The sequence below is a fragment of the Ranitomeya variabilis genome, chromosome 2 (assembly GCF_051348905.1).
Source record: "Ranitomeya variabilis isolate aRanVar5 chromosome 2, aRanVar5.hap1, whole genome shotgun sequence".
NCBI classification, from domain to species: domain Eukaryota; kingdom Metazoa; phylum Chordata; class Amphibia; order Anura; family Dendrobatidae; genus Ranitomeya; species Ranitomeya variabilis.
This window is the reverse complement of record NC_135233.1, coordinates 441371591-441390080: the sequence shown is the minus strand read 5'-3', so window position 1 is coordinate 441390080 and position 18490 is coordinate 441371591. Positions and strand designations below refer to the sequence as shown.

Sequence of the window (18490 nt, the reverse complement as noted above, 5' to 3'; positions counted from 1 at the left end):
GCCTCTCTCTCAGCCTGGCGTTCTGCAGCCTGTCGGTAGTGTAGAATAAGCTGCATGCGCAGATTGGGATCACTTGTTCCCAGCCGTTGTAAGTCCATTTGTAAAGTATAGTCCATAGGCTCCTCAGCACTGGCATTTCCAGCAGTTATCTCCGGTGCGAGAGCTGGCATTGCTGGGTCTCTCTGAGGTGGACTCTCTGCTTGGCCAGATGCTTCAGCACTTTGCTCCATGTCATGCTCAATCAAGGAACATGTCAGCCGCTCCCTGAATCTGTCGGCTGTCTCTATTCCTCTCTGCTCACAGAAGCCGGTCAGAGCCTCTTTGCTCAGGTTCTTGTACTGGGCTGCCATATCGATGAACAGCCTTTGCCAAATAAAAGATAGAAAAGAAAAATGGGGAGGGGAAACTGTTTGCAAGTATGTCTAAGTAAGCACTGAGTTGAACCTTGAAGAACTAGTGCACTCTTTGCAAGGATACCAATTCTTTAGTACAGGGAATAATTGCTTAAACCATGCACTAATGCTCTAATAGAAGCAATTCTATCCCACCGCTCTGCCACCAATTGCCACAGATCCCTTCTCCGTGGTGTCACTTATTCGTCACGTGTCTGCTCTCACATGTGACTTGGGGTTGTGCCTGCAAGGGTTAATCTATCTCCCCTCTCTCAGTCCAGCATTCAACCTCTGTCCTATGCTGTAATGGGAGCATAAATCACACACCGACCCAGGCCACACACCCGCTCATACATGCTGCCACCACTCATCGAATACACAGGCGATGAGTCCCGAAAATAATACTAATAATACTAATAAAAATATGTCTATCACTCATAAGGCTCACACACCTTAGGCTATGGATTCTTTTAGAACATTCAAGGTTCAACTTGTTAAAGTTTTATACTTTAATAATAACAAAAGGTTCAATGCTTACAATAAGGAAAAAGTATAAAAATATGATAATAAAAAGACATACAACTTATGCAAAACAGTATCAAAATAAACAGGAGAAACTTACAGAAGTTATCTAACTGGTAGTTGCCTTCTGCTCCCTGAGGGTAGGATGAATGTAGATTGGATCACATGAGCTTCTCAGGCTGCCCCCATCATGTGAACACAATTCTCTGTCTGCAGCCTAAATTTATAACTTTGGTCTGGAGGTCAGGTTTCTAGACCGGCCCCTTAGGTCAATATCATAACTGCTGCCTGTTTGATTGGGCCACGGTTGCGCCCCCAATGAATACATTATTTTCTCTTGAGATCTTTTGTGTAACAGCTCTCCCAGAAATAGATAACCTCAGGCTGCAATTAGCACCTCCACTCCAAGAGCTAGGAGGTGTCAAGTGTTACCTTTCTTCTTGGCCCTAGCTAGACCTCCTGGTGAGATATGGAGACACAATTTCTACTAGCCCCAAGGAAGTACCTATTAACACCTAGGTGCAACTTGCCTTCAGGACAGATGTTACATATATATATTATATACAGTTAGGTCCATATATATTTGGACAGAGACAACATTTTTCTAATTTTGGTTATGGACATTACCACAATAAATTTTAAACAAAACAATTCAGATGCAGTTGAAGTTCAGACTTTCAGCTTTCATTTGAGGGTATCCACATTAAAATTGGATGAAGGGTTTAGGAGTTTCAGCTACTTAACATGTGCCACCCTGTTTTTAAAGGGACCAAAAGTAATTGGACAAATGACTCCAAGGCTATTTCATGGACAGGTGTGGGCAATTCCTTCATTATGTCATTCTCAATTAAGCAGATAAAAGGCCTGGAGTTGATTTGAGGTGTGGTGCTTGCATTTGGAAGGTTTTGCTGTGAAGTAAACATGCAGTCAAAGGAGCTCTCCATGCAGGTGAAACAAGCCATCCTTAAGCTGCGGAAGCAGAAAAAACCCATCCGAGAAATTGCTACAATGTTAGGAGTGGCAAAATCTACAGTTTGGTACATCCTGAGAAAGAAAAAAAGCACTGGTGAACTCATCAATGCAAAAAGACCTGGGCGCCCATGGAAGACAACAGTGGTGGATGATCGCAGAATAATCTTCATGGTGAAGAGAAACCCCTTCACAACAGCCAACCAAGTGACCAACACTCTCCCGGAGGTCGGCGTATCAATATCCAAATCTACCATAAAGAGAAGACTGCATGAAAGTAAATACAGAGGGTTCACTGCACGGTGCAAGCCACTCATAAGCATCAAGAATAAAAAGGCAAGACTGGACTTTGCTAAAAAAAAACATCTAAAAAAGCCAGCACAGTTCTGGAATAACATTCTTTGGACAGATGAAACAAAGATCAACCTCTACCAGAATGATGGAAAGAGAAAAGTATGGCGAAGGCGTGGTACAGCTCATGATCCAAAGCATACCACATCATCTGTAAAACACGGCAGAGGCAGTGTGATGGCTTGGGCATGCATGGCTGCCAGTGGCACTGGGTCACTAGTGTTTATTGATGATGTGACACAGGACAGAAGCAGCCGAATGAATTCTGAGGTATTCAGAGACATACTGTGTGCTCAGATCCAGCCAAATGCAGCAAAACTGATTGGTCATCGTTTCATACCACAGATGGACAATGACCCAAAACATAAAGCCAAAGCAACCCAGGAGTTTATTAAAGCAAAGAAGTGGAATATTCTTGAATGGCCAAGTCAGTCACCTGATCTCAACCCAATTGAGCATGCATTTCACTTGTTAAAGACTAAACTTCAGACAGAAAGGCCCACAAACAAACAGCAACTGAAGACCACCTCAGTGAAGGCCTGGCAGAGCATCAAAAAGGAGGAAACACAGCGTCTGGTGATGTCCATGAGATTAAGACTTCAAGCAGTCATTGCCAACAAAGGGTTTTCAACCAAGTATTAAAAATGAACATTTCATTTAAAATTATTGAATCTGTCCAATTACTTTTGGTCCCTTTAAAAACAGGGTGGCACATGTTAAGTAGCTGAAACTCCTTAACCCTTCATCCAATTTTAATGTGGATACCCTCAAATGAAAGCTGAAAGTCTGAACTTCAACTGCATCTGAATTGTTTTGGTTAAAAGTCATTGTGGTAATGTCTATAACCAAAATTAGAAAAATGTTGTCTCTGTCCAAATATATATGGACCTAACTGTATATACACTCACCGGCCACTTTATTAGGTACACCATGCTAGTAACGGGTTGGACCCCCTTTTGCCTTCAGAACTGCCTCAATTCTTCGTGGCATAGATTCAACAAGGTGCTGGAAGCATTCCTCAGAGATTTTGGTCCATATTGACATGATGGCATCACACAGTTGCCGCAGATTTGTCGGCTGCACATCCCAAAGATGCTCCATACAAGGCAGGATGGATCCATGCTTTCATGTTGTTTACGCCAAATTCTGACCCTACCATCCGAATGTCGCAGCAGAAATCGAGACTCATCAGACCAAGCAACGTTTTTCCAATCTTCTACTGTCCAATTTCGATGAGCTTGTACAAATTGTAGCCTCAGTTTCCTGTTCTTAGCTGAAAGGAGTGGTACCCGGTGTGGTCTTCTGCTGCTGTAGCCCATCTGCCTCAAAGTTCGACGCACTGTGCGTTCAGAGATGCTCTTAGGCCTACCTTGGTTGTAACGGGTGGCGATTTGAGTCACTGTTGCCTTTCTATCAGCTCGAACCAGTCTGCCCATTCTCCTCTGACCTCTGGCATCAACAAGGCATTTCCGCCCACAGAACTGCCGCTCACTGGATTTTTTTTCTTTTTCGGACCATTCTCTGTAAACCCTAGAGATGGTTGTGCGTGAAAATCCCAGTAGATCAGCAGTTTCTGAAATACTCAGACCAGCCCTTCTGGCACCAACAAAGGCACTCAAATCACCTTTCTTCCCCATACTAATGCTCGGTTTGAACTGCAGGAGATTGTCTTGACCATGTCTACATGCCTAAATGCACTGAGTTGCCGCCATGTGATTGGCTGATTAGAAATTAAGTGTTAACAAGAAGTTGGACAGGTGTACCTAATAAAGTGAATAAAGTGGCCGGTGAGTGTGTATATATATATAATATATATATATATATATATATATATATATATATATATATATATATATATATATATATATATACATACACACACACACACACACACACACACACGTTTCACCACAGTGTTCATAACAATAAAACATAATTATCAATGTAAATCAAAACGAATATCCCATGAAGGTCTGGATTTGGAGTGATGATCAGAATCAAAGTGGAAAATCAAATTACAGGCTGATCCAACTTCAGTGGAAATGCCTCATGACAAGGGCATGATGCTCAGTGTTGTGTGTGGCCTCCACGTGCCGGTATGACCTCCCTACAATGCCTGTGCATGCTCCTGATGAGGCGGCGGATGGTCTCCTGAGGGATCTCCTCCCAGAACTGGACCAAAGCATCCGCCAACTCCTGGACAGTCTATGGTGCAACGTGACGTTGGTGGATGGAGTGACATGATGCCCCAGATGTGTTCAATCCGATTTATGTCTGGGGAACGGGCGGGCCAGTCCATAGCTTCAATGCCTTCATCTTGCAGGAGCTGCTGATACACTCCAGGCACATGAGGTCTGGCATTGTCCTGCATTAGGGGGAACCCAGGGCCAACTGCACCAGCATATGGTCTCGCAAGTTGTCTGAGGATCTCCTCTCATTACCTAGTGGCAGTCAGGCTACCTCTGGCGAGCACATGGAGGGCTGTGCGGCCCTCCAAAGAAATGTCACCCCACACCATTATTGACCCACTGCCAAACCGGTCATGCTGAAGGATGTTGCAGGCAGCAGATCGCTCTCCACGGCATCTGTTGTGAATTCCGTTCTTGGGCTCCCTCCGGTGGTTGTAAATGGCACTTTTGTGAATTCTGCCCTTGGGCTCCCTCTGGTGGTTTTGAGTGGAACTGCTGCTCCTTGGGTTTAGCATTAGCAGCTGCTTCCACTGATCGCCTCTCCTGGCTCTGCTATTTAGCCTGGCTCTAGTCTTCAGCCAGTGCCAGCTGTCAATGTTTCTTGGTTGGATTCAGATCTCTCCTTGGATTTCTCTGATAGCCTGTCCATTTCAGCAAAGATAAGTCATTGCTTTTCTTTTGGTTGTCCACTTGCTGTGGACTTAATCGTTCAGCTCATGTTATGTTTTTCCTTGTCCAGCTTGTGAGTATGATATATTCAGCTTAGCTGGAAGCTCTGGGGAAGCAGATTTGCCCCTCCACACCGTGAGTCGGTGTGGAGATTTTTTGTAAACTCTGTGTGGACTTTTAGCTTTTAATACTGACCGCACAGTATCCTTTTCTATCCTGTATCTAGTTTAGAATTGGCCTCCTTTGCTAAATCTTGTTTTCATTCTGTGTATGTAATTTCCCTCTCCACTCACAGTCAATATTTGTGGGGGGCTATCTTTCCTTTGGGGTTTTCTCTGAGGCAAGATAGCTTTCTGTTTCCATCTTTAGGGGTAGTTAGTTCTCAGGCTGTGACGAGGTGTCTAGGGAGTGACAGGAACATCCCACGGCTACTTCTAGTGTTGGTGTTAGGATTAGGAACTGCGGTCAGTACAGATACCACCTCCTCAGAGCTCGTCCATGTTGCTCCTTAACCACCAGGTCATAACAGTACAGCTGGCCAGAAGTGTGTTGAATGCATCTCAAAAGAGGGAGAAAAAAGGTTCTGAGCCTTTTTTTTTTTTTTTCTTTGCAGTCTGTTTTGTCTTTTTTTTCCCCTTAATCTCTGGGTGGTTCAGGATTCTGGCGCTGACATGGATGTTCAGGGTTTTTTTCTCTCGTGTGGATCAACTCGCTGCAAGGGTACAGAGTATCCAAGATTATGTTGTTCAGACTTCAGTTTTAGAGCCTAGAATTCCTACTCCTGATTTGCTTTTTGGGGATAGATCCAAATTTTTGAACTTTAAAAATAACTGCAGATTGTTTTTTGCTTTGAGACCCTGTTCCTCTGGTGACCCCATTCAGCAGGTGAAGATTGTCATTTCTCTGCTGCGTGGAGACCCTCAGGACTGGGCATTCTCCCTTGAGTCAGGGGATCCTGCATTGCTCAATGTAGACGCATTTTTTCAAGCGCTCGGATTGCTATATGACGAACCTAATTCTGTGGATCAGGCAGAAAAAAACCTTGCTGACTCTGTGTCAGGGTCAGGAAGCAGCAGAAGTATACTGCCAGAAATTTAGAAAGTGGCCTGTGCTCACAAAATGGAATGAGTATGCCCTGGCAGCAATTTTCAGAAAGGGTCTTTCTGAAGCCCTTAAAGATGTTATGGTGGGGTTCAACACGCCTGCTGGTTTGAACGAATCAATGTCTCTGGCCATTCAGATTGATCGGCGCCTGCGCGAGCGCAAGGTGGTGCTCCATATGGCAGTGTCCTCTGAGCAGAGTCCTGAGCCTATGCAATGTGATAGGATTTTGACTAGAGCAGAGCGGCAGGAATTCAGACGTCAGAATGGGCTGTGTTTTTACTGTGGTGATTTTGCTCATGCTATTTCTGATTGCCCTAAGCGTACTAGGAGGGTCGCTAGGTCTGTTACCATTAGTACTGTACAGCCTAAAATTCTCGTGTCTGTTACCCTGATTTGCTCATTATCGTCCTTTTCTGTTATGGCATTTGTGGATTCAGGTGCTGCCCTGAACTTAATGGACTTAGAGTTCGCCAGACGCTGTGGTTTTTCCTTGCAGCCTTTGCAGAGCCCTATTCCCTTAAGGGGGATTGATGCTACACCATTGGCCAAGAATAAACCTCAGTACTGGACATAGTTGACCATGTACATGGCTCCAGCACATCAGGAAGATTGTCGTTTTCTGGTGTTGCATAATTTGCATGATGTTGTTGTGCTGGGTTTTCCATGGTTACAGGTAGATAATCCAGTGCTGGATTGGAAATCTATGTCTGTGACTAGTTGGGGTTGTCAAGGGATACATAGTGATGTTCCTTTGATGTCAATTTCCTCTTCCCCCTCTTCTGAAGTTCCTGAGTTTTTGTCGGATTTCCAGGATGTATTTGATGAGCCCAAGTCCAGCTCCCTTCCTCCTCATAGGGACTGCGATTGTGCTATTAACTTGATTCCTGGCTGTAAGTTCCCTAAGGGCCGACTTTTCAATCTGTCTGTGCCAGAGCATGCCGCCATGCGGAGTTATGTTAAGGAGTCTTTGGAGAAGGGGCATATTCGCCCGTCTTCGTCACCGTTGGGAGCGGGATTCTTTTTTGTTGCCAAGAAGGATGGCTCCTTGAGACCCTGTATAGATTATCGCCTTCTCAATAAGATCACGGTCAAATTCCAATACCCTTTACCTTTGCTTTCTGATTTGTTTGCTCGGATTAAGGGGGCTAGTTGGTTTACTAAGATTGACCTTCGAGGGGCGTATAATCTTGTTCGTATTAAACAGGGTGACGAATGGAAAACAGCATTTAATACGCCCGAAGGCCATTTTGAATACCTTGTGATGCCATTCGGGCTCTCTAATGCTCCATCGGTATTTCAGTCCTTTATGCATGATATCTTCCGGAATTATCTGGATAAATTCATGATTGTGTATTTGGATGATATTTTGGTTTTTTCCGATGATTGGGAGTCTCATGTGAAACAGGTCAGGATGGTATTTCAGATCCTTCGTGCTAATGCTTTGTTTGTGAAGGGGTCTAAGTGCCTTTTTGGAGTTCAGAAGGTTTCTTTTTTGGGTTTCATTTTTTCTCCCTCGGCTATTGAAATGGATCCTGTTAAGGTCCAGGCCATTCATGATTGGATTCAACCCACATCTGTGAAGAGCCTTCAGAAATTTTTGGGCTTTGCTAATTTTTATCGCCGTTTCATTGCTCACTTTTCCAGTGTGGTTAAGCCCCTGACCGATTTGACGAAGAAAGGCGCTGATGTGACAAATTGGTCCTCTGCGGCTGTTGAGGCCTTTCAGGAGCTTAAATGTCGTTTTACTTCTGCCCCTGTGTTGCGTCAGCCGGATGTTTCTCTTCCTTTTCAGGTTGAGGTTGACGCTTCTGAGATTGGGGCAGGGACCGTTTTGTCTCAGAGAAGTTCTGATGGTTCTTTGATGAAACTGTGTGCCTTCTTCTCCAGAAAGTTTTCGCCTGCTGAGCGTAATTATGATGTCGGCAATCGGGAGTTGTTGGCTATGAAGTGGGCATTCGAGGAGTGGCGACATTGGCTTGAGGGAGCCAAGCATCGCGTTGTGGTCTTGACCGATCATAAGAATCTGATTTACCTTGAGTCTGCCAAACGGTTGAATCCTAGACAAGCTCGATGGTCCTTGTTTTTCTCCCGTTTTGATTTTGTGGTCTCGTATCTTCTGAGATCTAAGAATGTGAAGGCTGATGCCCTTTCTAGGAGTTTTTTGCCTGATTCTCCGGGAGTCCTTGAGCCGGTTGGTGTTCTCAAGGAGGGGGTGATTCTTTCTGCCATCTCCCCTGATTTGCGGCGGGTGCTTCGGGAGTTTCAGGCTGATAAGCCTGACCGCTGTCCAGTGGGGAAACTGTTTGTTCCTAATAGATGGACTAGTAAGGTAATTTCTGAGGTTCATTGTTCAGTGTTGGCTGGTCATCCTGGGATTTTTGGTACCAGAGATTTGGTTGCTAGGTCCTTTTGGTGGCCTTCCTTGTCGCGGGATGTGCGTTCTTTTGTGCAGTCCTGTGGGACTTGTGCCCGGGCCAAGCCTTGCTGTTCCCGTGCTAGTGGGTTGCTTTTGCCTTTGCCGGTCCCTGAGAGGCCCTGGACGCATATTTCCATGGATTTTATTTTGGATCTTCCTGTTTCCCAGAAGATGTCTGTTATCTGGGTGGTTTGTGACCGGTTTTCTAAGATGGTCCATTTGGTACCTTTGCCTAAGTTGCCTTCCTCCTCTGATTTGGTTCCATTATTTTTTCAGCATGTGGTTCGTTTGCATGGCATTCCGGAGAATATTGTGTCTGACAGAGGTTCCCAGTTTGTTTCTAAGTTTTGGCGGTCCTTTTGTGCTAGAATGGGCATTGATTTGTCTTTTTTTTCAGCATTTCATCCTCAGACAAATGGCCAAACTGAGCGAACCAATCAGACCTTGGAAACCTATTTGAGATGCTTTGTGTCTGCTGATCAGGATGATTGAGTGACCTTCTTGCCGTTGGCCGAGTTTGCCCTTAATAATCGGGCTAGTTCGGCTACCTTGGTTTCGCCTTTTTTTTTGTAATTTTGGTTTTCATCCTCGTTTTTCTTCAGGGCAGGTTGTGCCTTCTGACTGTCCTGGTGTGGATTCTGTGGTGGACAGGTTACAGCAGATTTGAACTCATGTGGTGGACAATTTGACTTTGTCTCAGGAAAAGGCTCAACGTTTTGCTAACCGTCGTCGGTGTGTTGGTCCCCGGCTTCGTGTTGGGGATTTAGTCTGGTTATCTTTTCGTCATGTTCCTATGAAGGTTTCTTCCGCTAAGTTCAAGCCTCGCTTTATTGGTCCTTATAAGATTTCTGAAATTATCAATCCGGTATCTTTTCGTTTGGCCCTTCCAGCTTCTTTTTCTATTCATAATGTTTTCCATAGATCTTTGTTGCGGAGATATGTGGTACCCGTGGTTCCTTCTGTTGATCCTCCTGCTCCGGTGTTGGTTGAGGGGGAGTTGGAATATGTGGTGGAGAAGATTTTGGATTCTCGTTTTTCGAGGCGGAAGCTTCAGTATCTGGTCAAGTGGTTATGGCCAGGAGGATAATTCTTGGGTTGTTGCCTCCAATGTCCATGCTGCCGATTTGGTTCGTGCTTTTCACTTGGCTCGTCTTGATCGGCCTGGGGGCTCTGGTGAGGGTTCGGTGACCCCTCCTCAAGGGGGGGGTACTGTTGTGAATTCCATTCTTGTGCTCCCTCCGGTGGTTGTAAATGGCACTTTTGTGAATTCTGCCCTTGGGCTCCCTCTGGTGGTTTTGAATGGAACTGCTGCTCCTTGGGTTTAGCATTAGCAGCTTATTCCACTGATCGCCTCTCCTGGCTCTGCTATTTAGCCTGGCTCTAGTCTTCAGCCAGTGCCAGCTGTCAATGTTTCTTGGTTGGATTCAGATCTCTCCTTGGATTTCTCTGATATCTTTGCTGAAATGGACAGGCTAAGTCATTGCTTTTCTTTTGGTTGTCCACTTGCTGTGGACTTAATCGTTCAGCTCATGTTATGTTTTTCCTTGTCCAGCTTTGTCAGTATGATATATTCAGCTTAGCTGGAAGCTCTGGGGAAGCAGATTTGCCCCTCCACACCGTGAGTCGATGTGGAGATTTTTTGTAAACTCTGTGTGGACTTTTAGCTTTTAACACTGACCGCACAGTATCCTTTTCTATCCTGTCTATCTAGTTTAGAATTGGCCTTCTTTGCTAAATCTTGTTTTCATTCTGTGTATGTCATTTCCCTCTCCACTCACAGTCAATATTTGTGGGGGGCTATCTTTCCTTTGGGGTTTTCTCTGAGGCAAGATAGCTTTCTGTTTCCATCTTTAGGGGTAGTTAGTTCTCAGGCTGTGACGAGGTGTCTAGGGAGTGATAGGAACATCCCACGGCTACTTCTAGTGTTGGTGTTAGGATTAGGAACTGCGGTCAGTACAGATACCACCTCCTCAGAGCTCGTCCATGTTGCTCCTTAACCACCAGGTCATAACAGGCATCTCCAGACTCTGTCACGTCTGTCACATGTGCTCAGTGTGAACCTGCTTTCATCTGTGAAGAGCACAGGGCGCCAGTGGTGAATTTGCCAATCCTGGTGTTCTATGGCAAATGCCAAGCGTCCTGCATGGTGTTGGGCTGTGGGCACAGCCCCTATCTGTGGGCGTTGGGCACTCAGACCATCCTCATGGAGTTGGTTTCTAACCGCTTGTGCAGACACATGCACATTTGTGGCATACTGGAGGTCATTTTGCATGATTCTGGGAGGGCTCCTCCTGTTCCTCCTTTCACAAAGGCTGAGGTAGCCGTCCTGCTGCTGGGTTGTTGCCCCCCTACGGCCCCCTCTACATCTCCTGGTGTACTGGCCTGTCTCCTGGTAGCGCCTCCAGCCTCTGGACACTACGCTGACAGACACAGCAAACCTTCTTCCACCAGCTCACAGTGATGTGTCATCCTGGATGAGCTGCACTACTTGAGCCACTTGTGTGGGTTGTAGAGTCCGTCTCATGCTACCACGAGTGTGAAAGCACAACCAACATTCACAAATGACCAAAACATCAGCCAGAAAGCATTGGTATTGAGATGTGGTCTGTGGTCCCCACCTGCAGAACCACTCCTTTATTGAGGGCGTCTTGAAAATTGCCAATAATTTCCACCTGTTGTCTATTTCATTTGCCCAACAGCATGTGAAATTGATTGTCAATCAGTGTTGCTTCTTCCTAAGTGGACAGTTTGATTTCACAGAAGTTTGATTTACTTGGAGTTATATTCTGTTGTTTAAGTGTTCCCTTTATCTTTTTTGAGATTATATATATATATATATATATATATATATATATATATACACACACACACACACACACACACACTTCACATACCTAAACCATAGGAAGCCTTTAAGTCAATGGCAGCAAGGGGGACCTCATAAACGAGCTCCACCAGCAAGGAGTTCCCAGACGCCACCAATAGAGGGAGCTCCTGAGCACCGCACGCTCGGTCCAGCAGCACAGCGGACGTTTTGCTCTGCCCATCGTATACTGTAACGTAATATGCGGCACATTCAGCAGAGGAGGGAACATCAAACTGGTCAAACTGCAAGAAAGCCTGGAAAATACCAGAATACAAGATGCTGTACTATAAAGAGCACGATTCAGGAAAGCAATGATGGCTCGGTGTGCAAGAACAAAACATGGTCTACTATTATAATTAGACATTAATTAATTGGCCTCGATGATCTTTCTGACCACAGGTGGTTTACTTCCTTCATTTTCCTTAAAAATCTAGAAATTCGAGTCACCCCTCTTTATTAGTTTAAAAATAAATAAAACATATTTGCTATTGCCGTATCCTTAAAAGTCCAATTTATTAAAATATAAAATTATTGAATGCGTCAAGACAAAAAAATAAAAATAACATCACTTCCTTAAAATAATGCAGTAAAATTTTGGAATAGAAAAATGCTACAAAAAGCGATCAAAACATCATATGTACTCTGAAATGGTACGAATAAAACATCAGCACATGACACACAAAAAAAAAATCTTCACACACCTCCAAGGGTGGGAAAAAAAAAAAAAAAAAAAAAGATATTATTCTCAGAAAATGGGAAGACAAAACTATTTATTTTTTTTTCGAAATTTGAGATTTTTTTTTTCCAGCACTTAATTAACTGTACGTTTGGTATTGCTGTATTCATACGATGCTCCATTTTATCGATGGAAAAGTTCGGTACTCACCTTATTTCTGTTGACCCTTACAAGCCAGACGCAGCTGGTAGAATCCTCATAGGATGAAGTGATCGTCTCAAAGTCTAAAGACCCATTAATTCCAGTTAACAGGAAACTGCAAATATCTAAAAAAAACAAGGAATATTAGGAGGCTGAACCCAATCTCTTCCCCGGAACAAACCCCTGTGCTCCACGGGGAGGATGTGAATTACTGCATTTTGCTAGATTACTAGATACTGACATTGTTATTAATCCTGGGTTTATATTCTAGAATGTTAAAAGTATTGCCCAAGATTTTAAAATAAATGCCTACTTTCTTCCCCCCAAAACAACAGCGCCACATATACCCACTGGTCATATCGGGAATTACAGCTCAGGTCCATTGAAGTTAGTAGGACTGAGTTGGAATTGCACACATACCCTGAGGACTGGCGTTATTCTAAGAGAGGAGGAATCAGGGATCACAGCTGTCGAATTCTATTTTTGTGAAAAATATGCCACATACCTAGGGATGGCATTTGTTAAAATAGCAGCCAGTTGTCAGAACTTGGAAAAAATGGGAATCCAATGTGAACCAAACACTCTCAGGTGCACAGGAGCTCCAGACGTCCTGCGGCTTCTGACATCTGACATTGGGGGGTCCGAGGATAACATATGAGGGGTCGGGGGGCTTAATTATAACATTTCAGGGTGCACTAGGATGACACTATATTGCTTGACATAAACATATCACCTATGCAGTGTATTTTAATGTGTGTACCAATAATGCCTGATTCCTCGGAGCGCCTGCCTATGATCAGTACAGCATTGTATGGGGAGTTGATAACATTCCGTACAGCAGTCATGTGACCTCAGCTTCCAATATATGTCACATGACTGCTGTACGGAACGCTTGATAGTGAATAGACCTTCCATGTAGCGGCCGATCCTCGTCCTCGCTGCTTATATGTGGTCTTTGCAGGAGTATATGCTCCTGAATATTTCATCTATATGAACTGGCATAAGAGTGTTATGTTTCTTCAAGAATGCAATGGAGCACATACTGCAGTCATACAGCGTCTTCACTTTAGAGACGTCTAATGGGCTCAGTCCGTATCTCTGTCCTATGTCTACAGACTGGTCCGGCTTAGGATTAAGGCTAGGCTGTCCGGACGTGTTAGAGTAGGAAAACCTGCAAATACAAAGAAGTAACTTCACTGTATCACACACAAGAAGCCCCGTATTCTGCACAAAAACACTTCATAAAGGAGACATTCTTGGCCAAGTAGGAAACAATAAGTAGTTACAGTGGGGGAAATAAGTATTTGATCCCTTGCTGATTTTGTAAGTTTGCCCGCTGACAAAGACATGAACAGTCTATAGTTGTAAGGGTAGGTTAATTTTAACGTTGAGAGATAGAATATCAAAAATAAAATCAAGAAAATCACATTGTATAAATTATATAAATTTATTTGCATTTTGCAGTGAGAAATAATTATTTGATCCCCTACCAACCATTAGGGTATGTGTCCACTTTCAGGATTGCATCAGGATTTGGTCAGGATTTTCCATCAGTATTTGTAAGCCAAAACCAGGAGTGGAACAATTAGAGGAAAAGTATAATAGAAACATATGCACCACTTCTGCATTTATCACCCACTCCTGGTTTTGGCTTACAAATACTGATGAAAAATCCTGACCAAATCCTGATGCAATCCTGAACGTGGACACATACCCTTAGGGTATGTTTCCACGGTAAGTAAACGCTGCTTGTTTGACGCTGCAGCGTCAAACACGCAGCGTCCAGATGTTCCAGCATAGTGGAGGGGATTTTATGAAATCCCGTCTCCACTATGCATGGAAACCCGCACGCGGCGGGCCCTGCGACTCCGGACATGCTGCGCGTCTTTTCAGATCGCAGCATGTCCGTACACCTTGTGGGGACGCAGCGTCCCCGCAAGGCATATCACAGGGCCCTATGGGAGGGGTGCGATGATCCCGGATGTGTACTGTACACATCCGGCACCATCGCGTCCCAGAAAGGGGGCGGGGCTTCGCCGCTGCGGCGATACCGCCGCCCCCTCCGGACCGTGGAGCCATACCCTAAGGCCGGGGTCACACTAGACCGTAATACGGACGAGTGCTATGCGATAAAAAATCGCATAGCACTCGGCCCAATGTTAATCTATGGTGCAGCTCCCATCATCCGATATTTTCTCCACCGTATTTCGGATCCGAGGGAACTCGCAGCAGGCTGCGATTGTCAGCGTATCTCGGCCGAGACTCGCCAATGAAAGTCTATGGGTGCGAGAAAAAATCGGATTACACACGGACCATGCGTGTGCATTGCGAGAAATACGCAGCGGTGTTCTATAGAAAAGCCGGTAATTCAATTGCCGGCTTTGCATTTCTCCTTCACAAACCCGACAGGATATGAGACATGGTTTACATACAGTAAACCATCTCATATCCCCCTTTTTTTTGCATATTCCACACTACTAATGTTAGTAGTGTGTATGTGCAAAATTTGGCCGCTGTAGCTGCTCAAATAAAGGGTTAAATGGCGGAAAAAATTGGCGTGGGCTCCCGCGCAATTTTCTCCGCCAGAATGGTAAAGCCAGTGACTGAGGGCAGATATTAATAGCCTAGAGAGGGTCCATGGTTATTGGCCCCCCCGTGGCTGCAAACATCTGCCCCCAGCCACCCCAGAAAAGGCACATCTGGAAGATGCGCCTATTCTGGCACTTGGCCACTCTCTTCCCACTCCCTGTAGCGGTGGGATATGGGGTAATGAAGGGTTAATGTCACCTTGCTATTGGAAGGTGACATTAAGCCAGATTAATAATGGAGAGGCGTCAATTATGTCACCTATCCATTATTAATCCAATTGTTTGAAAGGGTTAAAAAACACACACACACATGATTAAAAAGTATTTTAATGAAAAACACAGCGGTTGTTGTAATATTTTATTGCTCTCTCATTCCATTTTCAGACCCTCGCTTGGCAAAACAATAAACACACAAGATACATACCCTCTCTGATGAACTGTCACGTCCCACGAGGTAATCCATCTGAAGGGGTTAACTAATATTACAGGCAGAGCTGCGATAAACCACTCGCTCGTGCCTGTAATCCCCGGGTGCTGAAAGGAAAGCAGTGATCTATACTTACATTGAGTTGCGGTGATGCGCCCCTGCTGGATGTTCTCATGAACTGCAGCCTGGGAACTTTTTCCCACGCTCCAGGTCATATGAGGACAACCTGCAGGGGGCGCATCACCGCGACTGAAGGTAACTATAGGTCATTGACCTACATTTCCTTCAGTCGCGGTGATGCGCCCCCTGGTGGCAAGGGGGCGCATCACATCATAGCAAGGTGGCATTAACCCTTCATTACCCCATAGCCCACCGCTACAGGGAGTGGGAAGAGAGTGGCCAAGTGCCAGAATAGGCGCATCTTCCAGATGTGCCTTTTCTGGGGTGGCTGGGGGCAGATGTTTGTAGCCACGGGGGGGCCAATAACCATGGACCCTCTCCTGGCTATTAATATCTGCCCTCAGTCACTGGCTTTACCATTCTGGCGGAGAAAATTGCGCGGGAGCCCACACCAATTTTTTCCGCCATTTAACCCTTTATTTTAGCAGCTACAGCGGCCAAATTTTGCACATACACACTACTAACATTAGTAGTGTGGAATATGCAAAAAAAAGGGGGATATGACATGGTTTACTGTATGTAAACCATGTCTCATATCCTGTCGGGTTTGTGAAGGAGAAATGCAAAGCCGGCAATTGAATTACCGGCTTTTCACAGATATCGCACTGAATGAAATATAAATACAGAATATATATATATGTGTCTCAATGACATATATATATATGTTTTCCCGAACATTTGAGCACATAAATCCATTAGATGTCGGTTTTGCAAGCTTGCGAGAAAATCTCGGCATACGGATGCCATACGGATGTCACACGGATCATTTGATGCGAGGAAATCGCATCCTCGCACTGCACACGGATCACTGTTTTTGAAACATTTGGGCGATTCTCGGCCGTGAAAAACGGACCGTTTTTTTATACGTTAAGTGTGTCCCCGGCCTTAGGCTGAGTTCACACGTAGCAGAATTGCCGCGGAAATATCCGCGGCAATTCTGCGCCTCCTGCCGCGGGTATATCGCATGCAGAATTTGCATGCATATACCCGCAGAAAACTAGCGTTTTGCAAGCATAATTAGCTTGCAGAATGCTAGCTTTTTCCAAGCGATCTGTAGCATCGCTTGGAAAACTGTTTGACAGGTTGGTCACACTTGTCAAACATAGTGTTTGACAAGTGTGACCAACTTTTTACTATAGATGCAGCCTATGCAGCATCTATAGTAAAAGGTAGAATGTTAAAAATAATACAAAAAATAAAAAAAAAAGGATATACTCACCTCAGCGGCTTCCGTTCCTAATGCTGTGTGTTCAGGACCTTCCATTGACGTAGCGGTCACGTGACCGCGACGTCATCGCAGGTCCTTCACACACACCTCGGAAGCCGCTGAGAAGGTCGGGCCGCCAGAGGGTGAGTATATCGCTATTTTTTATTTTAATTCTTTTTTTTTTACCACTTATATGGTGCCCAGTCCGTGGAGGAGAGTCTCCTCTCCTCCACCCTGGGTACCAACCGCACTTGATCTGCTTACTTCCCGCATGGTGGGCACAGCCCCGTGCGGGAAGTAAGCAGATCAATGCATTCCTATGTTTGCAGAATCGCCGCGATTCCGCAATTTTAATGAACATGCTGCGTTTTTTTCTGGATTGCGATTCCGCTCAGGAAAAAAATGCAGCATGTGCACAAAACATAGGATGCTTAATGTTAGCGTTTTTTTTGCGGTTTTATAGCGTTTTTATAGCGAAAAAAAAGCAAAAAATCTGCTACGTGTGCACACAGCCTTAAGGGTGCGTGTCATCGTTCAGGATTGCTTCAGGATTTGGTCAGGATTTTATGCAGGTAAAATCCTGACCAAATCTGCACCTGAGGTCACTGGCAGGTCACCTGCGTTGTCCTTGAGTTTTTTCTGCTATGTAAGGACATGCTGCATTCTTAAAAGACGCGCCGCATGTGATTCTTGGGTGTGCCGCACGCGTCTTTTACTGCATAGTGAAATCCCCTCCACTATGCTGTAACATCTGGACGCTGCGTTTTTTATGCATGCTGCTCAACGCTGCGTCAAAAACGCAGAATTTCCTGAACGTGGAAACATACCCTAAGGGTATGTGTCCACGTTCAGGATTGCATCAGGATTTGGTCAGGATTTTCCATCAGTATTTGTAAGCCAAAACCAGGAGTGGAACAATCAGAGGAAAAGTATAATAGAAGCATATGCACCACTTCTGCATTTATCACCCACTCCTGGTTTTGGCTTACAAATACTGATGGAAAATCCTGACCAAATCCTGATGCAATCCTGAACGTGGAGGCATACCCTAAGGCCATGTTCACACGCTGCGGGTTCCTCTGCGGGTTAATCCCGCAGCGGAATTGAAAATCTGCAGGGCAAAACCGCTGTGGTTATCCCTGCAGATTTATCGCGGTTTGTTCCGCGGTTTCCGCTGCGGGATTACTGCTGTACTATTGATGCTGCATATGCAGCAATATGCAGCATCAATAGTAATGTAAAAAATAATAAAAATTGGCTATACTCACCCTCTGACGTCGCGATCTCCCCGGCGCTGCAAGCGGCTGTGCCGACAAGGACCTTCGTGACGTCACGGTCATGTGACCGCGGCGTCATCACGGTCATGTGACCGCGACGTCACCACAGGTCCTGTTCGGCACAGCAACTGAGACCGGACGGCCGCGGGCAGCGCTGAGAGGTGAGTATAGCATCATTTTTTATTTTAATTCTTTTTTTTACACTATTTTATGGTTCCCAGGGCCTGGAGGAGAGTCTCCTCTCCTCCACCCCGGGTACCACCCGCACATTATCCGCTTACTTCCCGCAACGTGGGCACAGCCCCATGCGGGAAGTAAGCGGTTCAATGCATTCCTATGGGTGCAGAATCGCTGCGATTCTGCACAAAGAAGTGACATGCTGCGGGTTGTAAACCGCTGCGTTTCTGCGCGGTTTTTCCCGCAGCATGTGCACTGCGGTTTGCGGTTTCCATAGGG

The 18490-nt window shown here is 45.2% G+C and overlaps 1 protein-coding gene across 3 annotated transcripts in view; it reads right to left on the bottom strand.

Annotated features, from left to right (window-relative positions):
- LOC143806502 (embryonic protein UVS.2-like) overlaps positions 1 to 18490 on the bottom strand; it is a 207906-nt gene that overhangs the window by 15302 nt on the left and 174114 nt on the right. For all 3 annotated transcript variants that reach the window (XM_077287107.1, XM_077287109.1, XM_077287108.1), the window contains 3 exons: positions 13399 to 13526; positions 12365 to 12480; positions 11507 to 11732 (listed from right to left, as the gene is read on the bottom strand). In XM_077287107.1, coding sequence (XP_077143222.1) covers positions 11507 to 11732; positions 12365 to 12480; positions 13399 to 13526 — 470 coding nt within the window. The remainder of the gene's footprint in view (positions 1 to 11506; positions 11733 to 12364; positions 12481 to 13398; positions 13527 to 18490) is intronic.